Raw genomic sequence first — 20,591 nt, forward strand, 5'->3', positions numbered from 1 at the left:
ACCAGTTTTAAATTTTTTTAGAGAAGACTGGCCCTGAGCTAACATCTGTTGCCAGTCTTCCTCTTTTTGCTTGAGGAAGATTGTCGCTGAGCTAACATCTGTGCCAATCTTCCTCTATTTTGTATGTGGGACACTGCCGCAGCATGGTTTGATGAGTGGTATGTAGGTCTGCACCTGGGATCCAAACCTGCAAACCCTGGGCTGCTGAAGTGGAGCATGCAAACTTGGCCACCAGGCTAGCCCTTCCAACCAATTTTAATAATTCATGTTTTCCCTGTACATCATCTAATTCCTTGAACCTTTCCCATCTCACTGTCTATTCAGGCTTGTGCCATTTTACTTCATTGGTTAATTGTTGGTATATCTTAATTTCTTCCTCAATTTTTTTCACATTTCCCCCTGTTATTTCCCTAGCTATTTGAAGTCAATGTTTAACTTCTCTCTTTATCAGTATAAATGTTTAAGGCTATGACTCCCCACTGAGCCCCCTAAGTTCTGCTCTCTGGTTGTGCCCAGTCTCTGCTGTCCAACCATGAGGGACCCCCCCCACTGTAATGCAGCTATATGATAGCAGGATATACTCCAGACCAATTTCGGAAGTTTCTTACTCTTTTCAGGCTCATGTATGTTAACAATTAGAATCAAGAACATAATGTAGTTTAACAGGTTGATTGTATATTATCAAATAGTAGATGTTTTTCTTTTTTGGTTGGTGGGGGAGGGGGATGGTCATACATAGACCATCTTCTAAAGCTTCGGATAGGAGTGGCTCTATTGCCCCAAATACATCATGGCAAAAGCTTTATCAAAATTTCACATCTCACCCAACCCAGCTTACTCCTTTTTTCCACAATCCTCCAGGGCTGCACTGTTCAATAAGGTCACCACTAGCCACATGTGGCAACCGAGCACCCAAATTGTGGCTAGTCCAAATTCTGAGTGTTGTAAGTATAAGGTACCACATCTTGAAAACTTAGTACTAAAAAAGAATGTAAAATTTTTTATTACATATTGATGTTTTAGCCATATTGAGCTAAATAAATATTAAAATTTAACCAGTTTCTTTTTACTATCTTAATGTGTCTACTAGAAAATTTTAAAATTATGTATGTGACTGACACAGTCCTCCCTTCCCTGACATACATACAAGGCTTTGAGAGCACAGACATTGCCTTCTTGTAACTATCTGAAGACAGCAGCACCATGATACCAGGTGAGATAGCATTTATTTTAAAAATACACAAAATATAAATTTTTTTACATCAAAGTGTGATAACCTCACTTATATTTTTCCATACTTACTTACCTCGTTTTGTTTGCATCCTTATGCAAACATTAACAGATGGACTTGAGATTTGATTCTGATTTTTTGCTATGGTTCATGTAAACGGTTGAGACTGCTACATAAAGTAGGTTGTTTTAAAAGGTAAAGTGGCCACAGAAACCCAACAGTAAAACAATTCAGTTTGGTTTAATGAAATTGGCAATAGTCTTAGCATATAGATAATCGAAGACTAAATACTGGCTTCTAGGCATTTTGAATATTAAAAACCTTGAAGTTTTCTTCATCTTGTAAACATAACTTAGACCTTGTTGGCACTGAAAAGTAAAATATTAAACCATGATTTTCATCATCCTGCCCGTGTCAGTATACACTCTCTTTATTATGAGAATGAAACCAAATAATAAGCAAAATACATCAGGAATTTTCAAATTGTACTGAAAGAAGGTCCCAGCTGGTCTCTTCAGAGAGCGATGTAACTTAAGCTGATCCTGCCACTGGCTGAGTATGATCCCCTCTGTCCACTGGACAGTGCAGTGCCCCAGGCCATGAGATGGTCAGTTCCTCTTGCTCCATATCTTCTGAAGCAATCGAGAATCTACTTCCACCTCTGCTGGCTCTGCCTTCTTTCCTTGGGCTTGGATTTGCTGGGTTAGTGGTTTCCAACTATTGTCAAGACTGCACCGTCCCTTTAAGGTACCACATGCCACCATAGCTTACACAACAGTCCTATGAATAGAGAGAGAAACATGTTAAGGGCAGACTTGAGCAGGAAAGGCAGTTGCTACATTCTGTGCAGAATAGCAAAATGATTTATGATTAACAGATAGAACACAACTGGGAAATCAAGATCTGCCTGACCACAATGCTGTGGTAACTGCCTGGTCTCAGTGTTTGGGCCTCAGGCCACCCTTCTTCCCCTCAAACGTACCTTAAGAGTGAGGAACTATAAATGGATGTGCTTTATAAACACAAAATACAAAAACTGTTAGTAAGCTGACCAGAACAAAAGTGCTTCATAAATGGTAAGAGATCAGAATATAAGAAAACTATCATTGGCTTTCTGTGTTCCACTGTTTCTGCAAATATGGTATTTGTACCACAGTCAGTTCAGAAAAGCATTAGAGATAGTACACTTAAGTATTCTCATATATTAAACAAATGATATATTCCTTTTTAAAGTAAATTAAAAAACTGACTCTACTGAAAGCAAGTAGTATAATCGTTAGTGTGTAGCTATGGCAAAAATCACGGAAGTGGTACCAAGATTCAAAGTGGGTGTGGAGTGAGGAGTCTCATCTAGACCCTGTCATTTTAAAGGAGGAGGAAGATGAGCCACTAGGTGGTATTTTTTGGAAATGGAGCCTACGTCTTACTCCAGTTTAGTCCGTTTGCAAATACCCACTACACCAGTGCCAATCATTATCAGTTGCCCAAGACCCAACTGGCTGGCGAGGGGTCCGGAGGAAGCCTGACTTAAACTCAGCAGTAGGAAAGGCACCAGACTAGAGCCCTTTCCACACACCGTCAGCTTCCAGCTGAGAGCGGGAAGAGCCAGTCATGGGCGCCCTCGTGCTGAACCTCGTGGTCAGAGCAGAAGCCCAGAGCCTCTGGATATTATTCTACAGAAAATGGATGTACCTTTAGCACTTTATCCACCTCCTGTTTACTTAGATCTTCTCCACACTCTTGAGTCAACCGAGACTGGATCATGTTCCGGCGTACCCGGTAATTTTTGGAAAAGATTTCAAGCAAAACCTGTCGATGCTTTAGTAGCAAAAATATGTTATTATGGGAAACAATCACCTAAAAGAGAAACATCCCCAAACAAGAAATCCAAAGCTATGGACCACCCAACTCCCCACTTCAGTCTGTGATCAAAGACCTTGCCCAAGACTTCTGGCCAATTTGTCATCTCTTGAGACCCCAATAAAATGAAGTATAGAAATGTATATGCCACAAAAACAAAAGAGCCAGTGAAGCGTCAACAGAGGATAAGCAGTTCAGACATACTTTTGCATAATAAAAACAGGAGTGATAACTGATTTAGCAGGCAGAGAAAGCCACAATCTAAACTGCATGAAGACAGAAGTGAGTGGCTTAAAGTCTTGTCATACTAACATGACATGGCATCCATGAAACAGGATGCCATGAAAAGGATTATGTCCCAAAATAAAAATTAAATAGAAGATAGCTGAAATCCTCCCAAGAGGAGAAAAGGTGTTAAGTGAGACAGAAAAGATCTGATCCGGTATATCTAACGTGACATAAGAATTCTGAAAGAATAGAAAAAAAACTGGTGAAGGAATTACCAAATCTATCACAGAAGTTCATAATGACCCAACTGTCTAGTAATAATGACCCACACCAGGTACATCTGGACTTGCACTGATGTACAATATGCAGAATAAGGAAAAAAACCTTACGTTTGGGATAAAAGGAAGGATGTGGGTCAAAAATTTTAAAGACCGAGAAGCAGAATATCATTGAACAACTCTGAAAGCTTGACTACAATGGAAAAATATCTTAAATTCAGAGGGAAAATGATTTGCCCTCTATAATTCTAGCCCCAGACAAACAATAATACTTGACCAGAAAAGTCATTTTAAGACAAAGAATGCAGACAACTCCTCTGCCCCTTTAGAAGCTAAAGTTAAGTAAGGAGGAAGACACAAGATTCTGCAAGCCAGCAACAGACAGAGCGCGCCAGTCCCGCTGGAGAGGCCTCCAGGGAATCATTCAAGCACGGGATGACTGCTGGCGTAGATGTTCAGAAACTCATGCAAGCAGAAATAGGAAGTAACATAAAAAAGAAATGTGATCATAGTATACTACTGATATTTGGCTCTTCATAATATACCCCACAATAAACTGCCTACATTCTCCCAATATAGCTGAGAACTAAATCCTCATGCACTGCGACAGGAAGCCCATTCATATTATCAAGTTGATACATCAAACAGCAGTATAAGCACATTGTGTATATGTAAAAAAAACGGAGGCAACTCTTTTGGTGGCATCTTGTAGTTAAAAAGTGATTGCTTCTGAGGAGTGGGACTTGGATCAGACAGGGCAGAAGACAGTTTCCCATAAGCTTTCAGTCTGATTTTTAAAAATATGCACTTACTACTTTTTTGTTAGTTATCAGAGTCCTTCAGGAGTGGGAAACCCAGATGCCACCTGTTCTGCCCACAAGCACACAGGCTTGCTCAGGGAGGCCTGTTCCAGACTGTTCTCAGTCTACAGCACCATCACAGGCCCAGGGGGCACTGAAAGGCCACACCCCTTTTGTATGCTCAGCCTGCCAGTCAATCCCCTTCTAAGAGGCAAAAGGGGACAAAGAACCCAGCAGGGGCTTTTGCTCACTCCCTCTCTCCGCCCACCTTAGGAACAGGGCCTGAAAAAGGATAGACTGATTGGGGTTTTTAGCAATTAAATCTTAATTGTTGAAGTTTGGGCAAGTTCATGATTTAAGGAAAACTTCTGGACCTCAGGGTCCACGACTCTGCATTACACAAACACAGCACTGCTGGTTTAGTTCATATCCTGTCCACTGGACACCTGTGACCCTTCCTGCCAGGGTTCGACCAGAGACAAAATGACCAATTTCCCTAACTTAAAACTCCAGCAACCGCGATCTGATAAGGAATCCTTTTGATTCCTGCTGCCGTTGGCCACCTGAAACATAGTCCATCACTGGTTTGCAAGTCTGGCTGGCATTAGAATAATCTGGAAAGCTTTGTAGAAACTTAAATAATTTAGGACACTACCCCATTCCTACTGAACTAAACCTCTGGGGGCAGTCCTGGGAATTTATATTCTTTAAAAGGTGATTCTGACACAGCTAGCCCAGACTGGCATTTGGGGACCACTGGTTTTGGCTCAAACTGTTGGTGCGTTCCAGTCTCTTTGGCAGCATACAGAGACATGGAGCCAGAATATTTAAAACCAGGAGTGGCTAGAAAATCTGAAATGGCTATGACTGCACTCTGGCTCTCCCCGAAGGCCTTACCCTCTCGAGGAACACCTCCCTGCTCTTGGGGAAGATGGCGGCAAAGGTCACCTCACCTGATCACTCATGTCTCCAGACTCCCAGAGGGCGAACACCTTCTGCTCATCCGGAGAAGCAGCAGTCTGTGGGGGAAACTAACCAAGGCCCAGGCATGAGTTGGCTGTTTGTCTTTACCACATGGATCCACCTGCCCCAAGCCCTCACCTCTCCCAGTCTGCACCAGCCCAGTTCTGGGAATGTGGGTTCCAATCCCAGCTCCTGGTACTCGCTAACTGTGGGGCTGTGGGCAGCCACAAACCTGCATCAGTTTCCTCATCCTCCCCAGAGGGAGGCAGCCAGTCACACCCCACCAGGACCTTAGAGGGCTTCGGTGAGAGAAAAAGAGTGACACGCCCAGCCTGAAGCCCACAGATGCGCTGCATAAGGCGGGTTCTTCCATTTTCCCCATTAGCCTGACATTAGCTCACCTCTCTGCTTTAACATCCAGTGTCCTCCTACCCTACATATCAACCCTCAGATGTGTCCTGAGAGGTGCTCTCACCCCAGTAACTCTTTAGGGGTGACCTGGGGATTCCTTTCAACCCCTTCCCACAACGGCCATGGCAGGATGGGTTAGAGGCCCTGCCTGACTCCTAAGCAACCCATGCCACTGGGATCAGCAGGGTCAGAAGTTGGACCCAGAAGAGGGTGGCCTAGGCTCCGGGTACCTGGATGGGGGGACAGAAGGAGGAGGCTGGTAGACACAGTTGCAGTCTTGGCGCCACAACACAAGTGACTGTAATGATCGCTACCAGTTGGGCTTCTGATCATTAGAAACCAGAGAGGTAGCGAAGTGTTACTGCCCCTACTCTCCATGAAGAAAATCCGGTTCAGAGAGGTTAACTTATTGTCCATGGTCACATAGCTAATACGTAGCAGAACCAGGAGTTAAACTCAAGTCTTTATGAGTCTGCTTGTTCTCCCTGGGCCTCAGCTCCCTCGTGTAAAAAAACAAGGCTAGACTGATCTGAGGTCTCTTCTACCTCAGATAAGACTATGATGTGACCCCCGCGTCACGATCATGGGGAGGGAAGTTGGCGAGAGAGCTGCAGAGAGGACCATGGTCACCACAGATGCCAGCTCTACCAAGAGGAAGAAGCATGGCAAGAGCAGGTCCTGAGGGTGGGGTAGGATGTCTGAGAGCAGCCCACTTCATGTCCCTCACCTTCTGTCCACTCCAGCCACCTAAGACAGCCTAGCTAACACCAGGCAGGTGCCCCTCCCTTGCCTGGCCCAGCTCAGAGAAGGGAAAGCTTTCAGAAAAACGACCCATTTACTGGTTGGGCCAGGGTGGCTCCAAACAGGGCAGGGCCCCGAAACCCCAGTACCTTCCATAGGAGACCTCACCAAGGAGATTCCCTGCCACGAGGGCCAGATCCCCTGGGACAGCCCAGGCAGCCTGGGATCCAGGGCCTCTTGTCCTAGTTCCTGTCCCTCACGTACACGGGAGTGGGCCTTCGCCTCAGATCACCCAAGGCTGCAGGTGCTTCTGACCCTGGACTGCAAAAGTCAACACACCCTTGTTAAGAGGTAGCCACAGCCCACCTCACCGCGTTTTCTGCCAGGTCTGGGCAAGGCCTGGGAGGAGAGAACAACCAGCACAGCTTCCCTGAGGCACAGCCCGGCACCCTTCACCCTCAGCTAAAGGAAATGGTCTCCAACACACGCTCTGCTCCTACGTTTCCTCCACTCTGGGGCCCCTGAGTGACAGGACTGGGGTGGGGGTGGCCCACCCTCCCACCTGCAGGCCTGCCACTGGAAATGCTAACTGAAAGGCCACAGAGCCCATGCTGGTCAGCTAGCCTCTATGGACAGGGAGGCCCGCTACGACCCAGGCACAAGCTGGGGGCTCTGGTGAAAGAGTAAGCTCATCTCAGTTGGAGCAGAAAGGATTTAAGACTAGGAGCCACTATACTGAGGTTCGAGTTCCAGCTCTCTCACTTCCTGGGTATATGACCTTTAAACAAGTTCATTTCACCTCTTTGAAACTCAGTTTCTTCATCTGTGAGTTGCAAAGAAGATCAAATGATACTTGAAGTGAAGCATCCTGAAAAATGGCAAAGCTGACAGAAAGGAGAGGTGTCAGCAGGGGCAGGGGGGTTGAAACGAGGATGGGGAACCTGCACATAGCCCTGCTGTGTGCCAAGCAACAGGTCAGGGCCATCAGACGTCTCCAGCCCTCACCAAAGTCCTAGGACACAAACGAACATTGGCTCATTTCCCATGAGGGTGCAGAGCCCAAGAAGCTGACTGGCCCAAGGTCACACAGCCAGCCACCACAGGAGAGCCAAGATTCAAACCGAGGTCCATGGTCCTCCCAAGTCCCCACACCCCAGGCAGCCTCCAAACAGCTGCTTCCCCCAAAGCCGCAGGGCTCAGGCCACCCTAGAATGACCAGACCTCTTTCCACAGCTCCCTTCTACCAGGAAAGGTGCTGCCTGCCAAGAGCCCTCCTGAGGGGCTGAGGGCGGCCTCGTCTGTCCACCTGTCCAGCAGGCGCAGACTCTACTTACAGGCACCAGTATCTGCTTGCAACCGGCGGCCAGCACCGTGTCCTGCAGCATGCGGTCCGAGATGCCACTGAAGAGCGTGTGGCCAGGGGGCAGGCTGGCCAAGTGCAGGTTGAAGAGACGCTTGAGTTCGCTCAGTGTGAGCACAAACTGTCTCTGAAAGGTGGCCTCCACGAAGGCCCTCAGTTCCCGGGCCACAGGGGTGTTGGCGCAGCCTGGCGGCGGGTGCCCATTGAAGCTGTCCCCGCCTGCTGCCCGCCCGGCAGGCAGCCCGTTGGCCAGCCTATTGTGGAGGCCACGACTGGGTGAGGTGTCCATGGGCTCCTCGTCTTCCTCCACTTCCCGCTCTTCCTCTTCCTCTCCCTCCTCGCTCATGGGCTCCTCCTTGATCCGAACACCAGGCAGGACCGTGGATGCCCGGATCTCTTCCTTCCTCCGTTGCAGCTCCCGTTCCAGCAATGCGTGGTTCTGCTGGGCCTTGCTCTTGGCTACTTGGACCCGCTGGTCCCCAGAGACCAGCACAGCAGGCCCTGTGGGGAGGGGCAGGGTTGCTCAGGAGGGTAGAGAGACATGCAGAGAGGGGCCTGAGACAAAGGCCCATGGCCCCTCTGCCCCACGGACAATCCCTTTCATCCTGACAGGGGATGTCCTGCTGTCCAGAGCAAGGTGACAGGAAAAACGTAGGCCAGCTGGGGCTGAAGCAAATGGCCCAGTCCTGCCTTTCACCCCACCTTACCCAGGAGAGATTTCGCTACCCCAACAATGAGGAAGAAAGAGAACTGCGAAAATCAGATTCCCACATCAGAGAGCCAAGCCAGGCTGCTCCTGTCCCACCACCCTCTGCCGACCCAAGAGGGAGAGAGTCATAGGGGCCTGGGACCCAGACACAGCCCTGGGGTACAGAAGCCCTCTTTCCTAGAGGCTGAGGTTTTACCACTAGATAAGCCTTCGGCTGAGGTCTGTGGGGAAGGGGAAGAGGGCACAGAAAGGCAGCCAGCAGTGAGAGCCACGCACCCTTCTGCAGGCCCAAGCCCGACAAGCCCCAGCAAAGCAGCCCTCCCAGAGCCAGGCTCAGGGTCAGGGCCCTGCCCAGCCTGATGCCCCTCACACACCTGATTGTCCATCCGGCTTCTTTGGCATAGTTTCCTTCACAAGATTATAAACTTTCTCAAGTCTGAAAAGAAGAGTAAATGCTTTTAACTTTAAACCCTGTCCCCCATCATCTGCCTCACAATAGAAATGCCTCCCTTAAGCCCCGGGACGTCCTGGTCACTGAAGATGCTGCCTGCTTGGAGCTCTGCGGTCTCTCCCCACAACAAACAGGCTCCATGTCCATTCGGAGCCCCCATGACTGGGGTGAGGAGTGGCAGCCCACCCCTCCCTTCCCTAGCCAGTCTCAATCCAGCCTGCCTTGGGCCACACAAGCCCAGGCTCTTGCTCCTGAGTGCTCTTCGTCTCTGTCACATCTAGCCCTCCTCACCGACCCCTCAGAACAGACATGCTGAGATTTCACCTCACAAGTCAGCTCTCATCAGCAAGGAGTGGCTGTGCAGGCCTGTGCTGGGGAGATTCTGGGATCAATCAGCAACGTTCACCCGAGTGGAGGAGGGGGGCCATGCAGCCCCAAATTTGGCAAATTTGACCAAATTTGCCTTCACTGCCCCAGATGCAGCGTGGCACTGCTCCCCCTGGGAGGCAGGGTGGCTGGGGGCGGCCTGGTACTCCTCTACCTGGCTTCCCCCCTTTCCACCCAGCAAGCTCTTACTTGGCCTGGATGCCCGTCCACAGCATGTGCTGCCGCTGGACCACATCCGGATGCTTCTTGATGAACTCTCCATCGTAAGGCAGTATGAACTCCCAGCCCTTGTTGATCCTCACTACCGCCATGTGCTCCAGAAAGTCCTTCACATCCTCTGCACTGAGCTGGGAGGAGGTGGGCAAAGCTGAGGCACGGCCAGCCTGAAAGCCACACCAGCCCCACAGCCAGCCCCCAGTCCTTCCAGCAGCAGACCCAGGCCTCAGAGCAAGAAGAACATCACTTACTTTAGTCACCGTTGCCACCTCTTTCCTTACCACCCACCGGCTCTGCGTGAACTTCCACATCTGAGGGAGAAAAAGCAGCATGTTTCCAGAAGGCAGAGATGGCTGCTCCTAAAACTGTCCCCAAAACTGTGTAGTTGTCATGGGATGAGGGTACAGAGTGGCAGTTCGGTGCCTGGTGTCTGGCAGACCTGGGTTTGGATCCTGGCCCTCACTCTTACTAGCTGTGTGGTCGTGGGCAGTCACTTCAACTCTGAGCCTCCGTCCCCTCCTTTGTAAAGGACCTCCAAAGTCACCTCATCTAAGAGGGCACCTGGACCCACCCCACACCCATCTAGACCCCAAAAGCTCCCTAAGCAGGGGATGCTTTGTCCCTCTGTCCCTACAACTCAGATTCAACTAGACTCTCTCCCAAGCCCCCAGATTCCACAATGTCTGCACAAACAGAGAAGGGCTAACAGGTAGGGAAAGGTGAAAGGCACGCGTACGTGAGTAAGTGACCCTGGGAGCAACTATCCATACTGCACTCTGATCCCCAGAGACAAAACAGACTGCATGGGCACCTACACACTAACTTCCCAAAGGAGCTGGGCCATCCAATCGGGAACAGAGAAAATGCAGACACTCTTCAAACAGCTAAGGGGTGCCCTGCATGACCAGGCCTGCACACAAGCACAAAGGTCCCCATGGACAGCTCCAAGGAGACAGATTCCAGCAAACTCCATGCACGCTCCCGAGGTCGAGGAGGCAGTGCAGGTCCCAGGAGCTGAGGGTTCAAGTCCTTGGGAGGGATGCTTCGGCTGGGACTTTAGTTCTCGATAAGGGCAGGGGCAGGGTGGGCGATGGGATGGAGAGATGACCTAGCTCAGGAGTTACAAAACAATGCAGGGAACATGCACGCAGGCAGCAGACGTGCCTGGGAGTGTGATGAACTGGGGACCATCAGTCCCATCCAAAGTAGGTGCCGTCTGGGGACATGGGCCCAGCAGTACCAGACTGTGGGATTATTGGTGACAAGCTAGAAATCTGGTTTGCATCATTATTTTGATTTGTAAAAATCAACAACCAAGTCAGCATCTTAAAAACACCACCCAGGCCAAATGAAATATGCTCCTTGGCCAGAATTCACCTATGGGCCTCCAGTCTGCAACTCGAGGCTTGAGGAACTCAAAGGTTCTTAACAAAGCCTGAGATACCAGGATCCCAAGAGGAAGGAGGAGAAAGGCAGAGTCCAGAGGCCCCTCTCTGCCACAGACACCTGCCCTCTGCCCGGGCCAAGGTCCAGGGAGCTGTGCTGGCCCTGGGTCCACCCACTCTGCCCCTGCCCCATGAAGCCAGAGCCTGGGCACTTACAACAAAGTCTCGGCCCCTGCAGAGCACCTCGGCAGGCACGCCACTGTGAGGGCTGGAGGAGTCCTTGGGGTACAGGATGTCACTGCCAACGAGAGTCGGGGTGGCAGGTCAGTCCCCGTCCTCAACCGCCTCCACCTCCTGTCCTGCTCAGGATCTGAGCAGAAGCCCAGCCCATGCCTCTTTCCAACATGGGTCACCACAGGCCTGGGCCCCATCTGCTCTCAGCAGCCTGGCTCTGTGAACCTGTATGTAGGAAAGAAGCACCCCCCTCACACCTCCCCCTCAAGAATTCTTCCTCTTTCTCCTTCTCAACCCCTACTCACACACTGACCCAGCCCCGAGGCCCACTGCATGGCCAGGGAGGGGCCAGGGTTTCAAAGACAGACAAGGCGAGCCCAGGACTCTTTGGAAGACGGTGAGTCCCACGTGTAAAGGAAGTGTGATGCCGAGAGAGACTGGTGATGAGGCAATACACAAGGCCGTCACCACCTGCCGAACAGGAAGAGATGGGCAGTGTGAGCTGAGGCAGCCGAGGCAAGAGGGGTGGGGGCCGGGATCTGGACAGGCCCTGAGCATGGGGGAGTTGAAGCCTTTGGAAAGAACAGGACCAGCACTCAAGGTTCAGAAAACTTCAGGGCCCAGGGGCGAATGAGCAGGGTGCTGAGATTGACCAGAATCTCCACAGCAGAATTCTGAGCCCAAGTCCAGCCCCAGACCCCACAGCCCAGGAGTACACACACACCACCTCCCGCAACTCCGTGCCTGCGATGCCCTTGTTCTTCCTGCCCTGGCAACCAATCCTACCTGGCAACCAACTACTCCTCATCCTCACGGTTGAACTCCATGTCCGCCCCCTTCCCGTGAAAACTCCATGGGAACAGGGAGCTAGCCTAGGTTGTTCATCGCTGCTGTGGACACGGAGCTCGACCGTGAATGATGAGGAGAGAAGGCAGCCACTAAGTAGGTGCTGAATGAATGTGGTCCGTGCCCTGGATCTCTGCACTCAGTGTGCTCAACTATAATGGTGTTCACCCCACCCCACAAATTTCCTGAGAACAGGGACAGTGTCTGAACGAGAGCACAGGGCACAGAACAAGTAATCAAGATAAATGTACTGAACAGACTGTGAATTTTGCATCATCTCCTCACAGGGACAGGGTATGGAAGGACCATTACCCACAGGCCTTGGTGCGGCAGTGAGGGCAGCATGAGAGTAATTAATGCTCGCGGCAGGACCCCAAGCATGGGGGCAGACAGTAGGCCCCGCCTTCAAGTCACAGGGACAGATGACATGCTAACCAGGGGCGCAGCATCCGGGGCACATGCAGCACCAGGCAAAGAGCTCTAACCCCAGCTCTGTGGCAACCTTTTTTAAAAAATTTGGAGCAATTCACATTTTGACCGATTATTCATCTTACACCATGCTTCCCCAAAAGTGAGTCTTTATTAATGTATTTTATATTACACCATTTAAAATTAGTATAATCCAAGTATGCATAAAAATGTAGCCACACTGTTGGTACCCACAGTCTACCATGTGCCTGGCATTATACTGAGCCCCGGGATATAAGGGCGAGTCAAAACGCACAGCCCCTACCCCCCTGAAACTGAAGTCTGGTGTGGGAGACAGTCTAGTGGAGGCATCACAGGAGAAGGGAAACTACTGCAAAACATCAAGCCGCAAATTCAAGACCTACGAACCTCAACAGGATCCACATAAAGAAACTCACACTTAGACACATCTTAGTGAACTGGGGAAACCAAAGCAAGAGAAAATCTTAAAAGCAGCCAGAGGGAAACAGAGGTAAACTACTTTCAAAGGAATAAGTATTAGAGAGACAGTGGATTTGTCAACAGAAACAATGGAAGTCAGAATATAAGGAAATTATATCAATGTGTGGAAGGAAAATAACCAACCTAGAATTCTCCTCTCAGTAAAAAGATCCTTCAAAAACAAAGGTGAAATAGACATTTTACCTTTAAACAAAGTGAAGGAAACAAAAAGCAAGGGAACGCATCACTGCAGGCCAAATACCACAGCATTCTTTAGCGGAGGGAAATTAACCCAGAGAGAAACTAAGAGATACAGAGAGGAATGATGAGCAAAATAAAGAACACTGACTGGATAACACAATGTCTTGTGGGGTCTAAAATAGAATTAAAATATAGAAATACGACAGCACATGAGTTTAGAGAAAGATAAATATGAAATATTCTAAGGTCTTTGAATTGTCCTGGATGAGAGTAAAAAGCAGCAATTAATATTAAACTGTGGTAAGTCATGAATGTATGCTAAAATCTGTAGGCTAATCACTTAAAGAGTCAAGAGAGTCTAACTTCCAAACTAGCAGGGAAAAATGGAATAATAAAAAAGGAATCCAGAAGAAGAATAAAGAGAAAATACAATGTAGACAGGACAAACAGAAAGCACTATGGTAGATTTAAGCCCCCAAAACCGGTAATTGCATTAAATTTAAGTGGATTAAGTGGCCCCATTATGGGACTAGGACAATTTACCTCTTTACCACCCAGTTTCCTTGGACTAACATCGCCACCTTCTGGATGCCACGCAGAACAGCCACAGAGTCGATGAAGGGGCCTAGGAGGCTCATCAAGTTGGCAAAAGGCATGACCTTCACTGAAAAGGACGTGGGAAATGTCAGACAAGGGAAAAGGGGCCGGATCCTTCCCACCCCGCACCAAGTCTGTATAGCTTCAAGTTCACATAACAATCCCAGCATGTGAATAACAACGATGACATGGCAGTAACAGTTGACATTCACTGGCTGCGCAGTCTGGGCAGGCACCTACATCTCGCTAAATCCCAGAGGGAACACCCATTAAGGAAGACCAAGGAGTGCCTTATGAGGAAGACTCTTACTACTCAGGCCTACTCTTACTACTCAGGTCCAGAAACGTTTTGAAACTCACCCATGATCACTTGGCTAATAAGTGGCCAATAAGTGGCAGAGGCAGGATTTGAACCCAGGCCTCTGGGTCCACAGTCCATGCACTCAACCACTGTGTTCTGCTCACTCCCAACCACCTGACCCCGAGCCCAAGTGAGCACAGGGAGGGCCTGGGAAGGCCCAATGTCCTCTGCAGCAAGGCCAGCAGCCTGGCACTCTGGCAGCCCCAAGGACAGCAGGGGCTCTGTCTGCTGAGGCCTCTCTGCTCAGGCCCTGGGGCACCCTCGAGTTGGCATCTCAGAAGAGGAGCCCAGGGCCCGAGGTTCAAGGCTCAAGCCACTCATCAACTAAGGCCCCTAAAGCTTCTGGCCCTCAGCGTCCTGAGAAAAGGAGACCAGTCCCGACCATGTGGAGCCTGGTGAGGGCGCCACAGTGCCAGTGAACACTGCGTTACTGAGGTGAACGCAGCTCAGGTGCACATGCGAGGCTCGGCACCAGACCTTCAGAGGCCTTGTCTCTGTGAACCCTCACCTCAGCCCCCAGGAGCCATTGTCAGTCCCTTTTTTAGAGAGAAACAAACTAAGCCTCAGGAAGGTCAGTGACCCGCCCAAGCTGACACAGCAGGGGCGTGGCGAGGGCAGCACAGGAGCCCCAAGCCCGCCTGAGGGAGCCTGCCATGACACTGTAGTTCGTCCTTTCCAGACAAGGGCAGAGCTGTAAAGCTGGGCAGGCTCTGGGTAGTGGGGCTTCTGGCCTTGCCCCTTGGTCTTCAGTCTGTCCCAGACTCCATTTCCCTGGGAGGGGGTAGGGCTGGGGTCTGCAGGGCAGGGGGTAGCCACTCACCGTTCTTCATCAGGATCTTGATCTGATCAGCCAGTGGCAGGGTACGCAGCTGGGCCATGGACAGGACATTGCTGGGGGCCACGGGTTTGTCTCTGTTGAAAACAAAGGTGATGGGTTAGAGAAGGCCGGTGGGGGAGTGGGGGATGAGGGGGTCCAGCCCACCTCTACTCACTTCTCCTGCTCCTGGCTGGGTGGCATCAGCATCATGAGGTACTCACTGCAGGGCGGAGAGGGCGAGTCAGCGGCTCCCAGGGCTCCATCCCTGCTCCACCCCTGCCCACGAACCCAGGCTGCATCCAGGCTGAAGCTTCCCCAGGTGAGGGTTGGGGGAGCGGGAGCAGACAGAGGCCTAGCCACCCCCCCAAATTCACAGAGAAAGGAAGACCATCTCTTCCCACACCCACCCTCCTGGCCCCTACCCATGTCCCTCCCCATGCTACAGAAGGGACAGTCCCAAGGGAGGATCCACCCAAGAGGGACCCTCCCGGGGCCAGCGTCAAGCTCAGGAGCCCATAGGATTCAACACTCTAGCCCAGCCCATCTCACCTGGGTGACTTGACGAGCTCCGTGTTCTCGACCCCACTGGAGCCCTGGCACAGCAGGTACTGGCGCTCATGCTCAGAGCGGCTGTCCTGTTGGAGGAGCAGGGTGCGGAGGAACCTCAGCCGTCAACTCAGGCCTGTGCCACCCCAGAGCTCCTTGTGACATCCCGGAGCTCCCTCCGCCATCCACAGTTCTCACCCCTGCATCACCTTCCACTGGAAATCGCCCACTGTCCTGCCTCAAGGCAGGCCACAGGATCACATCCAACAACCTGAGCTCAGCACTCAAGACCTCTGAGATGTGGCCTCAACCCACAACCTTCCTGGCTTTATGACTGCAGAGCCCCAGCGTGTGCACCTTGGTGCCCTGTCCGTGACAGAGCAACACCAAGAGCAATGATAAAAATAACAGCTAGCATTCACTGAGCACCTACCACATGCTGGGCTCTGTTCCAATGGCTGTATATCCACCAACTCCCCTCATCCTCAAAACAACTCTAGTTAGGTACTATTATTACTATTCCCCTTTTACAGATAAGGGGACTGAGGCTCAGAAAGGTTAGGTAACTTGCCTAAGGTCGCACACTAGGAAACAGCAGAGATTCTGGCAGTCTAGCTCCCAGCCTCAGGCTCTGTCAACACAAATCTCTTTGAGGAATCCTGGTTCCAGAGAAATCAGGAGTTACTCCTCCCCCAGAAAAATGTTGGGGAGCCCTAGCCCGCGGTGTCTTTGTGAGCTAACATTCAACTGCTTTTCTCACTCAATACACAGTTTCAAGGATTGGGTTCTAAGTCAACACACGAGAAGAAAACTGAGTATAATGAAAATCACCTGTGGCAGGTACACGGCAAACTCGGCCATGTGACAGATGGCCAACTCTCCATGGAGCACCAGATGAAGTGTCTAGTTTCGTTCAGGGCCCACGATGCGTAAAAATATGTAACCACACACCAGCCCAGCATGGTGCTCACATTTAGGGGGACCCTGGGGGGCTGCAACCCTCAACCAGGGAAACACTCACTTCTCGATTTCACGTTCCCTTGGCAGCACACAGAGTGGACTGCAGGAGAAACTGCCCACAGAACTTAATCCTCTCTCCCTGGGGTATTACCAAGTGGCTACGACTGAATGTGAGATGAGCTAGAGGAGAGACAGTGAGGGGACACTGTAACACTTCCTGGGCACTGGACTTTCCTCCCAGGACCCCATTCTGGGGCCAGCGTCAGCCGCCAGGGCACCTCAGCTCACCCTCAGGCCGTAGTAGTGCAGGTGGACCCAGGGCTCTTCGGCATGCTTCTTCTGCAGGAACTCGTAGGACTGCACACGACGTTGGCGGGCCTGTTCTGACTCGGGCCGGGAGAACCGGACCTGGGAGGGGGTCATGACTTCAGGCCTGGTACACTTCCTGGACTGCTGTCCCCGTGCCCACCAGGAGGCCAGAGAACCCCATATCTGGGGCATTTCCCACTCACACCTCCCTCTCATTTCCTGACGCAGGTCATTTTAGTTCAGTTCTAAGCCTGTCCCTCTCTGTGACCTGCCAGCAGGCCAGGAAGCAGCTATCTCCTGCCTCTGCCTGCCTAGCACTCAATCCATTTCCATTCCCACTGGTAACAGCACCTCCATTTTCCTTTGGGAAAGTCCCAGTTCCCCTCCAGTTCAAAGGAGCTAACATCCCTCCCCCTGCCTCCCACCCCCACACACGTTCCCAGCTACAGGAATGGGCACGTGACTCAGACCTGGACAATCTGAGCACCAAATCCTCTTAGCCACAGGGGCTGGTTCAGGGTTGGCCAAGCCAATGAGTCCAGTCTGGGACTTTAGTTTAAGTAATGAGAAAGAAGTTTCTTTTTCCCTGGAGTCTTGGAAGCTGGGAAGATGTGAGCCTGGAGCTGGGACAATCCTCTGTACCACTGAGAACAGACACCCTGCCTGAGAGGCCAGAAGAGGAAGACAGAACCTGGAGATGGAGATGGAGAAACCAGGTTTTGATGATAGAGCCTGAGCACCTGAATCCAGCCATACCTGAAGCTACCCTTCAACTTTTCAGGACCAATACATTTCATTTTTGGCTCATGCCAGGTGGATCTAGGTTTCTGTTGCTTAAAGTCAGATGGAGCCAAGCTCTGACTCACCTCTCCTGTGAAAGACATCTGCACACGGGTATTGGCTGGATTACAGAATCCTGGGATTCTATATGGGGGTGGGGGGAGGGCCTTTAAAGCACATGGGTCTAAGAATACCTGGTTAAACGAGGGCCACTGAGTCCCCCAAAAGGGAAGAGGGCATCTAAGGTCATCCAACAAGCTACTGAGAGAACGGGCGGAGCACCCACGGCCCCTACGTTGTCAATATTTGCCAATCACTTGCCTTGCACAAGGATATGCAAACATTCACCACAGCTTCAGCCTCACTTGTGTACCATCTGCATCATTATCTGTACAGTATTTTTCTTTAAATGCTCATTTTAACCTAAATATGCGTAAAGAGGGGAAACTTTATAAACCATAAATGGAAGGTTGATATTCTTTTAAACATCTTTAAAATACAGGAGTAACTATGAAGACAGAAACTTTTCATCTGTGCATCAGTGAAAAAATAGAATTACATGGTCAATGAACACAAGGTTTTGGCTCCGTTAAGACATGGCTCCAGAGCACAGACTCTGTCTGTGAGCTCACTGGGCCTCCTGGGCCCTGGCTTCCTCTTCCCAGGCGATTTCAGCCAAGCCCCAGGATTCCATCTCTTATATACACCCAGGGCCAATATCTGTTCATAGCTGGGAGAACTCAGGCCAGGCAGAGGTTAGGCTACCACTCCAGGTGGCCCAGCAAGAAGGCTCTAAAGGATGGACACTGTTTCTGTATCTATTTCAGACCCAGAGGCCACGTTCCGTGGAGACCCTCCCGTCCCTTGCTGTCTCTGGGCAGCTGAGCTACAAAGCCAGTCCTGCTGCCCCCGAGGCCGCACCCTCCCGCCTGGAGCCAGAGCTCACCGTGATCTGCTTCACATCTTCTTCTGCCTCGTCCTGTGAAGAGTCTCCTGCTGCAAGAGGAAGTAAGCCCTGCTTGCAGCCTCTGGTAGAGCCCCCAGCTCCCCACTCCCAACCCCACGCACCAGGGAGGCCTCAAGCAGGGTAGCCGCATAAGTCAGTGATTCTCAGTCAGGGATGATTTTTACTTCCCAGGGAACATGTGGGAATGAATGGAGAGATTTTTGGTTGTTCAGACTGTGGGGGTGGTGCAGGTGGAATCCGGTGGGTAGAGGCCAGGGATGCTGTGAAGGATCCTATAATCCATCCCTTCAATACGTTTTCTCATGACCAAGCCATCCCGCCAAGACGCAAACAGACAGGGGCTTTGGGGGTCCATAGCTCACCCTCATTGGCGGCCTCCCTCTCTCGGTGCTTGGCATCTGCCTTATCCAGGTAGGAGAAGCTGGGCCGCAGCTGCAGGATGCCATGTAAAGGTGTCAGGTGGAGCTCACCTGGCAGAGGAAGAAGGGCTTGGACCTGACTCTAGGAAGTGAGGCGAACCGCCCAGCTTGGCTCAAGGCAGTCACCAAGGGCCCTGGACTCCCCTGAAGACCTCAGCCCACTGCCAAACCACCTCCCACCTCTGCTCTAGCCCCCACTCCTAGAGCCTTGGGACCATTAGGCCAAGGGTCATTCCCAACCCTACCTGGCCCTACAGGACACACCAGACACACAACCCAGATCAGGACATGAACCCAAAGTCTTCTGCTCAAAGCCATTTCCCCAAGGCCTGCCTGTAAACACTCAAGGCCCTCCCAACCCTGGTCCCCACTCCTCACCCCACAAGTGCTTGTTCCGACCACAGAGCAACTCATCCACACCAAACAAACCCTGCTCGCTCCCCCGCCAGGCCTTTGCAACACCACCCTCACTGCCTCCCTAATCCCACACACACCCCGATTTCCTCTCCTTCGCATCCTCCCACCTCTCCGTGTCAAAATGCCACCCGCCCCACGGAGAAGTCTGCTCGGGCAAATGTGGCGCAAGAAGTGGCCCCTGGCACAGCCAGGTGGAGGACTGTCTGTGTAGTGTGACGAAGATCATGACTTTTCCTTGTGACTCCAACCCATGCACTGGGAGGCAGTGCAAAGACAATCGATCTGAATCAAGTCAATGGAGGCTTGAAAGAGAAGAAGCCAGATGCTAAGGCTCTGTGGAAATGGCTCTGTGGACTCCAGAGGAACAAATGCTTGAGATAAGGAGTAAATAAATGAATGATCTGGCTGCGAGGAATGTGGCTTTAAAGAACTATATCCTTGAGATGCAGGTTCACGAAAGAAGAGTATGGTTATTCAACACTACTTCCGCTTCTACTCTGTTTCCCACGTGTTCAAATTAGTTGCATTTATTGCTTTATAAACTCTAAATACTTACAGTACCTTGTACTTCTTCATAGCTTTACTGAGATATAATTCACCCGTTTAAAGCATACAATTCAATGTATTTTAATATATTCACAGAGCTGCACCACTAGCACCACAATCAATTTAAGAACATTTTCATCACCCCAAAAAGAAACCCTGTACCCATGAGCAGTCACTCCCCATTCCACTCTCCTCCCCTGGTAACCACTAATCTACTTTCTGTCTCGATGGATTTGCCTATTCTGAACATTTCATATGAGTGGAATCACACAACACGGGGCCCTTTGTGTCTGGCTTCTTTCACTTAGCTCACTGCTTTCAAGGCTCGTCCACGTTGGAGCATCTATCAGTACTTCATTCCATTACATGGCCAAATAACATTCCACTGCATGGCTAGACCACATGCTGTCATCCATGCGTCGGCTGATGGACATGTGGATCATTTCCATCTTTTCAACATCATGAATGATGCTGCCAAGAACATCCGTGTAAAAGTTTTTGTGTCGACACAGGTTTTCATCACTCTTGGGCAGATATGCTAAGAATGGAATTGCTGGGTCATGAGTACCTCATCTTTAAAACAAAATTCCACCACCTGTCTCAAAAGTTATTCTCTGTGTGTGTGTCTGTGTCCCAAGAGGACAATGACCTTGGAGCCCCAT

At 50.6% G+C, this 20,591-nt stretch overlaps 1 protein-coding gene across 7 annotated transcripts in view; it reads right to left on the bottom strand.

The window, feature by feature from the left end:
• Positions 1–1,207: 1,207 nt before the first annotated feature.
• Positions 1,208–20,591, bottom strand: part of POLR3E (RNA polymerase III subunit E) — a 31,516-nt gene continuing 12,132 nt past the window's right edge. For 6 of the 7 annotated variants that reach the window (XM_046666861.1, XM_046666866.1, XM_046666863.1 and 3 more), the window contains 15 exons: positions 18,910–19,017; positions 18,527–18,576; positions 16,780–16,899; positions 15,535–15,620; positions 15,161–15,205; positions 14,989–15,080; positions 13,754–13,874; positions 11,237–11,318; positions 9,887–9,946; positions 9,609–9,766; positions 8,956–9,017; positions 7,847–8,373; positions 5,351–5,428; positions 2,924–3,049; positions 1,208–2,011 (listed from right to left, as the gene is read on the bottom strand). In XM_046666861.1, the coding sequence (XP_046522817.1) occupies positions 1,955–2,011; positions 2,924–3,049; positions 5,351–5,428; positions 7,847–8,373; positions 8,956–9,017; positions 9,609–9,766; positions 9,887–9,946; positions 11,237–11,318; positions 13,754–13,874; positions 14,989–15,080; positions 15,161–15,205; positions 15,535–15,620; positions 16,780–16,899; positions 18,527–18,576; positions 18,910–19,017 (1,772 nt within the window). In that variant the 3' untranslated portion in view covers positions 1,208–1,954. The remainder of the gene's footprint in view (positions 2,012–2,923; positions 3,050–5,350; positions 5,429–7,846; positions 8,374–8,955; positions 9,018–9,608; positions 9,767–9,886; positions 9,947–11,236; positions 11,319–13,753; positions 13,875–14,988; positions 15,081–15,160; positions 15,206–15,534; positions 15,621–16,779; positions 16,900–18,526; positions 18,577–18,909; positions 19,018–20,591) is intronic. The other variant, XM_046666862.1, reaches the window with a different exon arrangement.

Source organism: Equus quagga, chromosome 7, assembly GCF_021613505.1.
Source record: "Equus quagga isolate Etosha38 chromosome 7, UCLA_HA_Equagga_1.0, whole genome shotgun sequence".
Taxonomy (NCBI): Eukaryota; Metazoa; Chordata; class Mammalia; order Perissodactyla; family Equidae; genus Equus; species Equus quagga.